This window comes from Ictidomys tridecemlineatus, chromosome 2, assembly GCF_052094955.1.
Source record: "Ictidomys tridecemlineatus isolate mIctTri1 chromosome 2, mIctTri1.hap1, whole genome shotgun sequence".
Taxonomy (NCBI): Eukaryota; Metazoa; Chordata; class Mammalia; order Rodentia; family Sciuridae; genus Ictidomys; species Ictidomys tridecemlineatus.
The window spans coordinates 9,741,716-9,756,526 of NC_135478.1; the positions used below are offsets into that span (position 1 = coordinate 9,741,716).

Genomic DNA, 14,811 nt, shown 5'->3' on the forward strand with positions numbered 1-14,811 from the left:
ACAATAAAAGAGGGAGACCTTTATTTCACAAATGCAGAAAAAATCCTTTTGGAGAACGAAAAGCCCATGTAAATTTCAAAAAGTCATATTTCTGGCTTCTGGATTTTTCTTTTAAATAGGGAAAGTACCTTTTCCCCAGAATCTTCCTTTTCTTTCTTTCCCCTGTTGTCTTGGGTTTCCCTTTTTGCTCACTCTTAGCATCACTGGCTTCCTTTCCCGTTGGTTGTTTTTCCCTCTTTCCCTTTCCCTTCTTCCTCCCTCCTTTCCCTCAGGGGCCTGCCAGTCCCCTCACTTCCTCTGTCTCCCAAGTCCTTACTCTTGCTGTGACTCAGACCTGGAGAAGCCCTGATTCATCTGAGGGTTCTTGGGTCTTGGCTCTGGTCCTGTGTGCTGGGTGCAGAGCGGTCTGATCTGAAGGGGGGTGGAGGGGAGAAAGGAAGGAGGCTGGGATGGGGACAGGTAATCTTCCAACAGGAGCCACGACTCTCTCCTAACAAAAGGGGGACAGTCCCCTTTTGTCTGGGGCTCTTGAGGGGCGTGTCTGGGCTGGCGGCCACCCCTAGTGGCCTTGGAGCAGCAGGAGGAGTTGTCGGGGGCTGTGCTTGAAGTGTTTCTAATGGAACCTGAGCAACTCTAAGGGGAGACTGATCTTCTCCCCTTCCCAGGCTTTCTGAATACCTCGCAGTTCTTTCAGAACGGCCGCCCTGCAGGGAGTAGGATCAGAGAGAATGCTGCCTAAGCTGCCTAAGGATCCTCTGCCTACCCCTTCAAGGTTATGCCACTAGCTACAGAGGGATGGTTGACAATTGTCCTAGGTGTCCCCCCCCCACAGAGCAGGGAGGGGGCCTGTTGCTCCTGTGCAGGGCTCTACAAATGGGCCCTGAGGATCCTTGGAGATGCCCCTCCTCAGCCACTGTTCTGTCAGATCTCTTTGTCAGTTCACCAACCTTTGATCCCTCCCTTTCTGCCTCCTTCCCATGGAGTGATTCCTGCACCCCATCCTGTTTCCCAGATTTCCACGGATCCTTCCATGGGCATCTCCTAGCTGTGGGAATGTGTTCTCCCCCTTCCCTCACCCAACCTGATCCAGCTGTACCTCCAGATTCTGATTCAACCCCTGTAAAGCACATCTCTTTTACCTAGCACCGTGGTCCTTGGAAAGGAACATGCCAGGATTCACCAGGAGACTCATGCTGGCCATTTTCTGTTCAATGTCTGATATTTAGCATAATCAGAATACCAGAAAACACCCCCTGTGCCAAATACAAACTCACTTGCAGTTTTTATGGCCTCATCTTGACTTTAAAGAGTAAAATTGCTTTCTCAAGGTGGAGAGGCAGGGGCAGGGTTCCCTACCTTATGTTGCTGAGCTAATGTGCTTGGCTGGTTGGACCAAAGCTGGTTATTAACAGGACATGAATTATTGAACAACACCCTAAGCGGCCTGTTCCTGAGGGCACCTGCCTCTTGCACTGTTACCTCTGTTTATCTTGAGGTCAGTTATGAGCTCACTTCACTTGAGTCTGCCATTTAGGATGAGGGGTCCCAGGTGCCAGGGTGGCACCTCTCCCATTATCAGGCTTCAGTGCCAGCCCCGTGCTGGATGTTTTGTTCTGGAACACCCCAGGTTCTCTTCCGGGAACCTTTCTGATGAACATAAAGGCCACTGAGTGCAGGGTTTCAGATCAGGAAGAAAGGGGCACGAGTGAGCAGTGACCTTTTTTCCTTTGCCAGCTGAGGGTTGAGCTTGGAGAGAGGGAAGCTGTAGGGATGGCTGGAGCTGAGCAGGTCAGATCACTCCCTGTCTTCGTGGACGCCCTTCTCATCTGCTTTCCCTTCCTTCATAACAGTCTCCTTCTTACTATGTTTCTAAGGCCTAAGGCATGGCTGCCCCGTAGCCCTCACTGGAGAGATCCCCCAAGGAGGGGGGCTCCACCTCCCACCACTTCTCACCCTCCTGGCCTGATGGGGGAAGGCCTGGAGTTGGAGACCAGGAGCAGGGGCCTGTCTGGTGGGTCTCTGTGATTGGTTTCCCCAGGTGTCCGAGTTCCCTGATGGTGCCCTGTGCTTCCATCTCACCGTGTCCTCTCTTAGCTCCCTCCCTTTCATTCGGGTTTCCCATTTTACGCTTTTGCATCTTATACTTTATTTTGGGTCCTTTCGTCTGAATTGATATGGGGACAGCTAAGAAAACTAACCTTCCACTAAGTAGAGAGGGTAAATTTGGAGAAAGCAAAGAATTCAACATTTGTGGGGGGTGGGCATCGGTAAGATGCCTCTGTTCAGAGGTACAGACCGTCCATCTTCCTTTGTCGCTTCTCTCTGGGGCTGGCTGTTGTGTTTGTGGCTGCGTGTAGTGCTTGTCAGCGGAGTGCTGTGACAGGAGGCTATTTTAATAAACTGTTGCAGTTCCGCGAGCCGAGCTGCACTGCGTTGGCATCCCTCGTCACCACTAATGGAGCGTGCGTGGCTGGGTGTGGGCTGGGGAAGGGGGGAGGCGGAGGGTGCTGGCCCCTTGTCTGGGAGTGCTCCTGCCTCGGGAGCAGTCAGACCTGGGGGCCGAGGGGTGGCTGCGCCTGGGCATATAGGGTCCTGCCCCAGAGGTGCCTCTGGCAGGGACACTTTCTGAGCTGTTTCTTTTCTGTTCATAGCACTGCCGGCTCGTGGCTCATGTGTGTGTATGTGTGTGTGTTGTGTGTGTGTGTGTGTGTGTGTCCAGGGAGAGAAACTTCCAGTCGCCTCTGTGTGCGCCATAAATTAAAAAAAGAAAGAAAGAAAGAAAAAGAACAGAACTAGAACCAGAAAAAGAGTGTGCGGGCCTGAGAGAAAGACTGAAACCAAAACAGAGAGAAGGCGCAGCTGCTTCCCCAAGGCCTTCTGGGGCTCCCGCCCGCCAGCCCGCCCGGAATCAGGCCTTTATTTATTTATTTTTCTGGCTTAAAAAAAATTCTGTGTCTTCTTCAATCCCATTCCTCCCACCCCTCCACCCCCAAATTTGCTGGATGGCTACTGCCAAATGGACCCGAGTGGGAGCCTGGAATGAAAAATTCATAACTGCTGGACTTTGCTTGTTCATTAGACGTGAACTTGTCGATTGGGCAAATTGTTTTTGGTCTCCAACTGCCGGGGGCTCTCCCCACCCTCCCGGCTCGCCCAGCTCCCTCCTCCCCTTGGACGCAGCCATTGGCTGCGCTCGGAGGTCTCTTTGCCAAATAGGTGGATCCTTCTCTCTCTCTCTCTCTCTCTCTCTCTCTCTCTCTCTCTCTCTCTCTCTCTCTCTCTCTCTCTCTTCTCTCTCTCCTCTCTCCCTCCCTCTCTCTCTCTCCCTCTCTCCCTCTCCCTCTTCCTCTCCCTCTCTCCCTCTCGTTCTCTCCCTCTCCCTCTCTTCTCCCCCCCCTTTCCTGGCTTGGCACGAGCAAATGGATGGGGATTGAGCATGAAAGGGGAGAGAGAGAGGGAGTTTGAGAGAGAAAAGGAGCAACAAAACCCCCCAAACCCAGCCAGCGCTCGTGTACACACACACACACACATACACACATACACATGCACACTCACACACGCACACTCACACCCCCATCCCATCCGCGTCCTCCCTGGATCCTCGGTCTCTCCCTCTCCCTCCCCCTCATTCCCTCTCTCTCTTTTGCACGCGTCTGCCAGCCACAGTCTGCAGCCGGTCAGAACTCGTCCTCTTCCCCGGGAATCTGCGAGCTCCCCCTTCTCCTCCGATCGGGTGGAGGGAGGCAGCTCGAAGTTTACACCCCTGTGCTGCTGCCAAAGCCGAAAGCCTTTTTCTTCAGCTGCCGCTATTTCTTCCCTCCTGGTTTTTGTTTTTGTTTTTGTTTTGCACGGGGGTGGGTAGGGTGCGTTGTTGTGTGTGGGTGGGGGGAGATGGAGGTTGGTTTTGATTTTTAAATTTTGAATATTTTTGTTTTCTTTTTTTTTAACTGAAAGAGTATGCACAGGGGGAGAAATTGAAAAACAAATTTTTTGTTGGCTTTTGTTTACCTGGCGTGTGTGGCAACCAGCTCGCTCCCTCTCTCTGCTTGCTATCCCTGACCTTTCTTTCTTTTTGCTCCTTTTCAAAAAAAAATATTAATTTCCCCCTTCTGTGCAATGGAGTGTGGGGGGGCAGAGGGGGAAGGGTTTGAGAATCCACCCAAGCCCGGCCCCTATTCCCCAGAACACCAATAATAACCCCCTTTAAAACATTTACCTTCCTCCCCTGCTCCTCCCCCTCCCCCCTCCCCCCACCCGCCCCCAACTCACAACTCTGTTGAGTCCAGAATCTCAGAATCGGGCGTTGGGCTTTGCCGGGTGCTTCAGATCAATGGTAATTATTTAATTTTCTCCAGTTTTATTTTTGTAAGCAGAAATCAGTTATTATTTAAACTTCAAACAAGCAAAAAAAAAAAAAAAAAGCAAAAGCTGAGAGCCCGGCCTTCTGTCACCTGACTGAGTGGAAAGAGGGTGAAGGGGTCGTGGGAGGCTGGGGAAGGGGCCGCAAGACGACCCATGCAGCTTTTAACCCTAATGTGGCTGAGACAACCACCTTATTTGTGTTAACAAGAAGTGTTTTTGTGCATTATGACTGTGATTAACATTAGTATTGATGTCGATAACAAAGCTGAAATCACATATTTAGGATTTAGGTCTGATTTTAAAAATGCTGGGGTGGATATTCCAACTGGATCAGGAGAAAAGAAAATGAAAACAGCCTGAGGAGAGGGAATCCAGAGCCGTTTCCTCGATCGCTAGTGGATGTCATTTTCTGTCTTCTTGGGGGCAGCCAAAAATCAGCCAGTGTTGGGACAGGCGGTGGTCCCGTGTGCCCCGCGTGCATCCACGGTCATCTGTGCAGACGGACTCGGCGCTGGGGCGAGCTGACACGAGTTCCCGGCTGCGATAGAACATGGAATGTCATGGGCGCGACAGAGCTTGGCGGGGATACCAACAGCGTGTGTGTGTGGACGGCAATGTTGTCTGTGCGCGTGTGAGGGAGAGAGAGAGAGAGGGAGAGCGAGAGGGAGAGAGAGAGAGAGAGAGAATAGGTGTGTGGACAGGCTCCCGGTGGCTCTGTCTGGCTGCTGAGGCTGAGATGGGAGCAAGTGGCTGGCGAAGCTGGTGGTGGCTTCAAACCACACTTTTGTAGAACAATCGCAAGAGAAAATTGTTGGGGGGGGGAGGGAGGAGGAGGAGGAGGAGAAAGAGGCTTTCCTTGTACCCCCCTTCTAACGCCGCTTTTCTCCTTCTCTTTCCCCTCATCCCGTCTTCCCCTCCTCCCGTCCTCCCGCGCCCCGCATGCTCCCGGCTTGCCGCCTGCAGGATGAGTTCCACCCGTTCATCGAGGCGCTGCTGCCTCACGTCCGAGCCTTCTCCTACACCTGGTTCAACCTGCAGGCTCGGAAGCGCAAGTACTTCAAGAAGCACGAGAAGCGGATGTCGAAGGACGAGGAGCGGGCGGTGAAGGACGAGCTGCTGGGCGAGAAGCCCGAGATCAAGCAGAAGTGGGCATCCCGGCTGCTGGCCAAGCTGCGCAAAGACATCCGGCCTGAGTTCCGTGAGGACTTTGTGCTGACCATCACCGGCAAGAAGCCCCCCTGCTGCGTGCTCTCCAACCCCGACCAGAAGGGCAAGATCCGGCGGATTGACTGCCTGCGCCAGGCCGACAAGGTGTGGCGGCTGGACCTGGTCATGGTGATTTTGTTTAAGGGGATCCCCCTGGAAAGTACTGATGGGGAGCGGCTCTACAAGTCGCCCCAGTGCTCGAACCCCGGCCTGTGCGTCCAGCCACATCATATTGGCGTCACAATCAAAGAACTGGATCTTTATCTGGCTTACTTTGTCCACACTCCGGGTAGGTGGCTCTTAACCTTTCTACCCCTGTTTTATTTGCTAGCATTTATTCTGTTTATTGTTCCTCTTATTTCTAACCCGTACCAGGCCATGGGCCTAACTGCACACCTGTCCTGGAGGGCCTGTGTTTTGTCTAATGTGCCTTTCTGCCTCTTCTTCTCTTGTCTCCCTCTCTGTCCTCTTCCTCTGCTCCCTTGCCTTTATACCCACTGTGCGCATTTCTATTTCTGGAGGACTCATCTGATCAGAAGGATACTCTGTGTCTTAGGACGGTTCAGGCTGCCCCCAGAATTATCGGTGATGGCGAGTTTGAGACAACAGCAGCACCACCAACAACCAGTATTTACTCTTATTTAAATTGAATCAGAAGAAGTATTAGGGGGTTAGGTGCTGGCTTTCCTGTGGCTTTATGTCAAGTTCCAGGAAAAGCTAGATTTGGCACAAGCGGGGTGGGCAGCAGTTCGGTGGAGAGAGGAGCATGTGAAATCCCCGCACATGAGACTGAACAAATAGAGAACAGGAGAGAAGGCAGCAGCGGGCAGATTCTGAGGCCCAGATGCCCAGGCGAGAGCTGTTTTGGCTGGGATTTGGCTATCAGAGAGCATAAGAGTAATTTGATTTTATAGAGAGAGTGAAAACAAGCGGGAGATTCCTTGAGCTCTGTCCCTCACCTGGTCTCTCTGCAGAAATGGGAAGGCCCCTGGGTGTGTGTGCTGCCCAGCCGGCCCAGGCTCCTGTGCTGGGGGTGGAGAGGCTTTCCTGAGGAGCAGGCCTGGCAGGGAGCTTCGTTGCTGTGGAAAAGGTCTTAAACAAACAAACAAACAAAATCTGTAAAATTTCCTTTCTTTTTGTGTTCCAAGTAGTTCCACTTCTCTTGGCTTTTCTAGTCTCACTCTGCATTTTGGGTTGGGCTGGTTTAGTTCTCCTCTTCTGATCCTTTTCATTTTTTCCCCCTTACCCTTTCCCTTTTTATAATTTCTTTCCGCTTTTGTTTTCTTACAAATTGAAACAGAGATGGCTGGTTAATTTTTAGCCTCCACTCAGCTACGCCCAATTTACTGCCGCCTTTGAAACCTAAACGGGCGGCACTCTGTGATTAAGCAAGGCAGAAGTGTGTTTACATTATGCCCAACCAACTTGTAATGAGAGGGCTACCGAGCCTCTCTCTCTGTATGTGTGTGTTTCTTTCCTCGCCACCATTCCAGTGTTCTTTCCCCTCTCATTTCCCTTTTTCCTCTCTTTATGTGAGTGTGAGAATGTGACTTCACTTCAACTCTCCAAAATGTTCTTTCCTGTGAGTATGCGTCTCAGTGTTTTCCTTCCTGTTCATTCACAAAAAAGAAAAAGCCACTCACAACTGCTGTGGTCACCCCCTTGCCTCTTTGGGAAGTTGGGAGGATTGATATGACTGGATCCAGAAATAAATTGGGAGGGGGGTTGCTTTTGGAACATAATCTCTCCTGCCGAGAATGAGCGCTGAGAGTGTGTTGGAGAACTCTGGGTAGGAAAAGATGGCATTTGAGGTCTCTCTCTTACTCATTCTCTCTTGTTCTGAGAGGTGGCTTTGGTAGGCTGGCTGGAGGCTGTGGATGCCACCCTGAACCCTGCCTGCTTCTGTGGATCTTTCTGGGCCTGCACCTGGCACTGTGTGACCATTAGGACCCCTTATACTGAAGGGCCAATTGCCAGTTCTTTCCCCTCTCCAGCTTGGATTTTTTTTTTCTTTCATCTTTTTTCTTTTTGGAAAAGAGACTAAATGGGGAGGGTGTCTCTCATTCTCTGTCAGCATAGCAAGCCACAGTTGGGAGGGTGTGTGCCTGGTGATGTTAGAGGAGATGAGGGGCGGCCAGCAGCGGCTGCTTAGAACCTGGAGCTTGCTAGTGTGTCCATCAGATAGCTCTTCCTCAAGAGGACTCTACACCTTCCAGTTTTAGAACTTGGATCCCAGGGGTATCTGCAAGGAAAATCAACACTCCACTTCTTCTCCTCTCCCCTGTGTCTGGACCCTTGTAGCAGAGTTGTTTCCCTGACCTCTTTCATTGTAGGCCCAGATCTTGACTACTACCAGCATGGGGCTGAGGTAGGATGAAGTGTGTGTATGAAGGAGACCATTTCCTGGCCAGCCTCCTGGCTCTGGACTGACCGGGCAGGTGTCAGGGGAAGTTACCCCCACCCCTGCCAGTGAGATCATTTGTCCAGGAATATGAGTGAATTCCTATTCCGCTGAGTGTAGCCAAGGCCACCTATGTCTGGGCTGAGGCTGAGTCTCCTCAGCAAATGCCAAATAGAGAACTAAGGATTTACTTTCTCTAATTCAGTCCACAGACTTCAGAGAATCTCAGTGAATAGGGTTTTTCTTGGAGGAATTGCTGGAATTGAGTATACCTTTGTGAAGAAAGTTTGAGTTGCTATTGCTGGGGCTACCAGTGAGCCTCATTGCTCACTTCCCCTTGGAGTCCAGTTGGTAGTCTTGAGATGGCAAGGAGCAGGTAGGCTTCCTCCCTGAGCTATCTGGGTTTGCTAGAAAATGTCTTCTCCCTGGCTGAGCCACCTGACAGTGTTGATTCCCTGGTACCACCTTCTCTAAGCCCATGCCCACCAGATACACTCGTACAGCTGTCCCCTTCTTTCTTCTTCCCAGTATTATAGACTGAGGTCAAGGTCTGGAGCGACCGAGGTGCAGATGAGACTTGCTTCCAGATAAGAGTTGCTTTGGACTGTGAAATAAGTGTTTTTTTCTTCCCTTAAAACTGCATCTGGGGACTGGGGATATAGCTCAGTTGGTAGAATGCTTGCCTCACATGCACAAGGCTCTGGGTTCAAATCCCAGCACCACACACACACAAACAAAACAAAACAAACAAACAAAAAAACCCAACTGGATCTGGGAGCTGAATCTGGGCTGAGCTAGTGGTGTCAGGTTGATGACCGTCAACTTGACCTGGCGTTAAGTGTCGGGATGTGGCATTGCTCTCAGGTGCCGTCATCACCCATAGCCCTCATGGGCCCTTGTTATGCCCTGGAAGAAGCTTCAAGAGGTGATAGGTTGGGGGGCTGGGGTTGTGGCTCAGTGGTAGAGCACTTGCCTAGCAAGTGTGAGGCACTGGGTTCAATCCTCCGCACCACATAAAAATAAATAAATAAAATAAAGATATTGTGTCCATCTACAACATTATATATATGAAGAGGTGGTAGGTTGGGAGAGAGTAAAGTATGTGTGTGTGTGTGGCATGGAGAGCCCCACTCCCAGAACACAGCATCTGAAGGCTCCATAAGCCAGCCTTCCTGATGGAGAGAGGAGTTGACCTGTGTCTCTGTATTTTATGAGGGGTTGACAAAAACCGCAGGGTCTAGGAACTCGACCAGTGAAATTAGCAAAATCTGTTGAGGCAGGGTAGGATCAGAGAGCCTTGCCATGGTAGGAGGATGTCTATTTCCTGATGATGTCCTTCCATCCAGAAGAGGTGTTCCAGAGCAGGAGGCCCAGCAAGGAAAGCAGGCAGTGGAGACCTTGTGTGAGGAAGGACGGCCAAGCAGACCCGGAAGCGAAGCTAGACTACTTCCAGAGCTTCTTTGGCTGTCCTAGGCCTCAGTCCTAGGAAACAAACAAAAATCCAGTAAAATGCTTGACCAAATGGAACAGTCCACCTACTCCAGTCAGCTCCCTCCAGTGGGCCCATAGGGGAAGCCCATAAAATCCAGGTATTCTGGTGGTGGCTTTTTTCTTTATCCAAGCTCCTTCGTGATGGGGGCTTTCACACTTTGAGGGAACCCCCCTGACACTCATCACCAGTGCCAACAGCCACCAAGTCAGGGCCAGTCTCAACTCCTCCAACCCCCACTGCCTGCCAGCACTGGGCCATCTAGAAGAGAGTCCAGCATCCTAGTCTTTCCATCCACAAACATTTCTGTGCACATATCTAAAGATAAGGGCTTTGGAAAAACGGAACTAAATGCCACTATCACACCTGTGAAAAATCAAATTTCCTTCATCTCATCAGATACTTGGTTAATGTCCCCATTCCCCTACTTATCTTCTAGTTTTTGTTTATAGTTTGTCTGAATTAGGATATAGATTGAATTGTGACAGTTAGTCTATCTGCCGTGGTGATGGTGGCAGTTGTCATTGTCATTGTCCTTGTGGTCGTGATCCTCCTTGGTCTTGTTTTCTTTTCTGGCAGTTTTGCAGTTGAAGGGACTACGTCATTTGTCCTGTAGAGTTTCCCTGTCTGGTCTCTGCAGGCTGTGCTGCCCTGGGTGGTTCAGCATGTGGCTCTGAAAGGAAATTCTGCCTTCATCCGGGCTTCCAGGTCCTGGGACCACTGGGCTTGGCCTTACCTGTCACGGGAAATGGGTTAGCATCTGTGGATTTGCTAAGTGACCTTTTTCAAGTGTGGATTCACTCTCTTGGTGTTAGCTCTCTGCTCTAGGGTTTGGGGATTAGTAGTGAGCACTAGTTTTCAGGTCCAGTGGGGGGCTTCTCATCTACGTCCTTCCCTAGTGGTAGAGGGTATTGTTTGGCAGTGTCCACCCTGCTAAGACAGTACCAGGATGCCCCACAAGCCTTTGGTGGACTCTCAGCCTCTCTGGAAGCCCTGGTGTGAGTGTGCAGGAGGGGCCGCAGGAGTGCAAGTGCATTCTCAGGGTCCACCCATATCCATCACCTCCTTTTTCAAGGCCCCAAAGTGCTGCTGGTCTCTCTTTGAGGCAGCGCCATCTGGTGCCAGGGTTTGTAAAGACCGCAGGGCTTAGGAACTCGGATCAGTGAAATTAGCAAAATCTGTGGATCATCCTTTAACCCCATGTAGGGTCCCCCTTAGAATATCCTGTAAGCAGAGTCTGTCTTTGTTAGCTTTGGTGGTTGTAAAATTCTCTTGTTCATCTAGTTCAAAGACTGGCTCCAGGATTAAACCAGACATAGATACAGATCCTGGCACCTAGCAGGCAAGTAGGAATAGCAGCTGCTTTGAGTTCAGAGTCCTTCCCTGTCACCTTCACTTGTTGATCTTGTTTGTGTCTTAGGGAACACCCCAGGTGTAAGCCAATTTTACTGTAACACCAGCTTTTTGACTGAAGGTAGCTCTCACATCTCCCTTCCACGCCTTCCCCTAGGAAACTGTCTTCTCTCCAGGCCAATGTCCCTGGCCCCCCTGCCTCCTGTGTTGGATATAGTTCCCACTGCCCATGCCATGTTTGGTCACCATCCCCTGAAGGCCCTGGTTTGTCTCCTTAAGCTGGAGTGGTCAAATTGAACTCAGAAACTCCAAACATGATCAGATCTCAGCTAAACATGGTAGCTCCATTTTTAGGGCCTTCCAGCTACGTAATAGGCCAGGCCCAGAGTAATATGAAAATGCAGTGCTCCTTTTTCAAAACTGTTTGGAATGGCATCTTCACAGCAGACAGAGCATCCAGCCAAGTGCAGGGTCTCCGATCACGGAGGTTGCCTGCCCACAAAGCCAGCCAAGGCCGCCTTTGCTCTGGACCCTCTGTCTGTTAATGAGACTTAGAATGCCTGGCTCCGGATGGTGTGGAAGGATGACAAGGCTCAGACCAGTCTCTCTTGGGGTCAGCCATGATCCCAGAGAGGAGAGCAAAACTGCCTGCTCCCTGTCCTTGGGTTTGAGCTTATTTTTCAGACTCCTTTGACCACCTGCCCTTGTCCCCTTTGTTCATAGTGAGGTCCGCCCAACCAGTCAGTGCCTGAGTCGCCTAAGCACATGGGTAGAGAGCTTGATCTGCTGGCTGTTTTGGAGGCAATAGCACAAGGGGAAAAAAAAAATCGCCCTACCTGATTGCTCACACTGTCATTCCAGCGACTCGGGAGGCTGAGGCAGGGGGATCAGAAGTTGGAGGCCAACCTCAGCACTTAGCAAGGTCTTAAGCTACTTAGACCTTGTCTCAAAATAAAAAAGATGAAAAGGGATGGGGATGTAGTTCAGTGGTAAAGCCCTGCTGGGTTCAATCCCCAGTACCAAAAAAAAAAAAAAAAAGAATCAATCATCCTTTTCTGAGCTTAAGCCACAGAGTGTGGACTGTGAACAAGCCAGAGTAGGCTGGATGGCCAAGCCCATAATTACAGGCATGGTGACCAGCTGTGTTCCATCCCAGCCCAGAGGAAACGGGCCACTTTACAGCAGGAGGGCTGGGGTCCAGACGTGCAGAAGAACTTCCCGAGGCACTGCTAAAGGAGGGAAGAATTTCCTTTATCCATGAAATGCACACTTAGCGTACTGTGAGCAAGGTGTTACCTAGGGACTCCGAGATCTCTAAGAATGAGAAAATCCTTCCTGTGTCCGTCAGCCTCTGGATGAAGGCCTGCTGATGACCTCTCGAGAGCTCCATCGTGTTGGCCTGAACCTGCAGCCACCCATGCTGGAGGGGAGGCAAGGCCGCTAGGGTTCCTTGGGAACAGTTCAGCCTTCACTGGTTGTGAAACAGGAGGCAGGGCCCTCCGTGCCCACTCTCCAGTGCTGCAGAGACCCAGGGTCCAGGTCCAGAGCAGATCAAGAAGGGACAGCAAGGCCAGAACCACATTCTCTCCCTGTTCTGATGTCCTGCGGCAGCTGGGCAGAGAGGGAGTGGCAGTGTCCCCCTTTGCCCAGAGAAGGTGGCTGCCTCCCCACCCCTTCTCTTTGCCCTGTCCAGCCCCCGTCTCAGGAGCTGCCACGCTTCAGTTATTTCATCCTTCAGTGTCCGATTCACAAGTCTTTCAAAGGCCCCAGCCGTGTCAGCCCGGTGCTCACACAAAAGGCCTCTTTGATTTCTTGTTTGTTTTCATTTGCCAGCGGAGGGGGAGGGGGGCAGGAGAGAAAGAGCTTCTGGGTTTTAAGATTTTTATTTGGGTTGCTTCATTCTCAGAGGAGTTGGCTCCCTGGAACTCCTTTCTGAGTTGGGGGCTCGAGGCAGCGATGGCCTTCTGGGGAGCAGGGCTGGGTGGGGTCTGGGCAGCACAGCAGGAGGGGTAGGGTTTAGGATATAGTTGTTGATTCTCCCTATAGACAGGGATCTGGCAATTCTTCCAAGCTGGGCCCGAGGGTGGGAAGGCTTGGGTTGGAGCCTGCTGCTGGGTGGAAAAGGGTCTGAAGTGCCGACACCACACAGCTCTCCCTGACTGTCCCTGGTATCTGCGTAAGACCCATCACCGTCACCGCTGTGGGTCGTGAATCTTGATGGCTGTTTTCTGTTTTTCATTCCCAACTCCGTCCCTGCCCTCTTGGTTGGAGGGGCAGGGGTTTCCTTCTAGCATAAACAGTTTTTAAATATTTTAGGTGCCTCAGAATATAGGCTGGGGCTTCCTGCTCTGTGTCAGGGAGTAAAGAGGAGGGGATGAGAGGTCTACCTGGTGGCCAGGTATCTTCCCAGGAATGGTGCCCAAAGGCCCAGGGCCCCCACGCATGTAGGATTCAGGCAGAGCAGCACTGCCACGGCCCCAGCGTGCAGGGAGTCCAGGCTGAGAGGAGATGGAAGGCCACCTTTGCCCAAGGTTTGAGACCAAAGTCACCCGACCAGTACCTATAGAATGTATACCTGGAGCACACTTGGGTGTCTCTGACACACCAGTGGCACACCAGGGTGTTCCTGGCTGGCTCACATACACTGAGGCCTGATACTCGGGGCTCAGGAAGAGAGAGTGGCGGAGACAGAGGCTTGGGCAGGTGGTCACGGGCATCAGCAACAGGGACGTGTGCCCACTGGGTGAGGGGGGGCTCCGCAGGGTCTGGTTGGCAGACGGGAAGAGGAGGCTGGGGGGCTGAGAGATAGATAAATATAGCTGATGGCATTTCTGATGATAGGTTTTTTTTGGCACTAAGGGCACCATGGAAAACAGCACGACAAACGCCCGGCTCTGCAGGCCGCCGTCGCCATTTTAAGCGTGTTTGAGCCGAAGGGTTGTTGGCGATAGAACAGGGTCCCAGAAGGCAGAGGGGCTGGGGTGGGGGGGTTGGATGGCCTGAGTTTTACACCCCTGGGTGCCTGCGTTCTTTACTTTGTCTCTATAGATACTTATACCTGATTTTCTGGTCCTTTGGGGATTAAAAAATTATTTTGGCGGTGACCTTTGTGACCAGTTTCTCTGTCCCCCCAAGAGCTTCCATGGCCTATTAGTAGCAGGTATTCTGGGTTTTCACCACATTTTTGATGTCTCAGTTTTGACATGGTGCACCACTGCCACCCCAGGGTCAGGGCCTCCATTGCTGTTATTGGGGGTCACCCAGTCACTTAAGGGTGGTCTGTCTGTCCAGGTTCCCAAGAACTTTTTGTATCTTGTTGACAGAGGAAGGTGACTGTTCCTTGCTTTAATTCCATTTTTCCATTGAAGACCCAGTATGGCCTTAGCCATGTATTATCTCCCCAAATTTTGGGCATATTCTAGTTTTATACTTGTACTCCTGGCTGAGCGTGTGTGCACTCAGGTGACACACGTGGAGGTCTCTGTACATAGGGAGAAACCAGCACACCAGACTCAGAGACCAGTGAGGCTTCCTGGAAGATGACCTTTCTGCTTTGAACCTTGACCTGTGCAGGTAGAGTGTACAGACACTTGCAAGACAGCAAAGAATTAGCTTGTTTTTGTCAGCTGACGGAGCCTTTTCAGCCTGCTGGGAGCCAATTTCCTCCTCACAGTGGTTGAGTGATGTAGGCAGGGCAAGTATTATTTTATCCACCATACAGAGGAGGGAACCAAAGTACGGAGATGTCAAGGGACTTGGGTCACCCAATGAGTTTCTCGCAGAATGGCTCAGACCCCAGGTTTCAGGTCAGTTAACACTTGGCCTGAGGGCCTCACAGCTCCTTGAACTTCTCTGAGATTACTGGCCTTGGCAGAATCTCAGAGAAGAAAGTCTCATAGATCCTGGTGGTGGCGAGTTCTATCCCTGTGGTCTCCATCACTCTCTAGAGGAGGGGCTAGAGCCCAGCTTGGGGCTCCACTCGAGGACTCCCCCAGCCTTT

At 51.4% G+C, this 14,811-nt stretch overlaps 1 protein-coding gene across 6 annotated transcripts in view; it reads left to right on the plus strand.

Moving 5' to 3' along the window:
- Nfix (nuclear factor I X) overlaps positions 1–14,811 on the plus strand; it is a 98,861-nt gene that overhangs the window by 23,321 nt on the left and 60,729 nt on the right. For 4 of the 6 annotated variants that reach the window (XM_078037017.1, XM_021733899.3, XM_040290381.2 and 1 more), the window contains one exon: positions 5,326–5,857. In XM_078037017.1, the coding sequence (XP_077893143.1) occupies positions 5,326–5,857 (532 nt within the window). Of the gene's footprint in view, positions 1–3,314; positions 4,334–5,077; positions 5,858–14,811 lie in introns of those variants that run through there. The other 2 variants (XM_005336223.5, XM_005336224.5) reach the window with 2 other exon arrangements.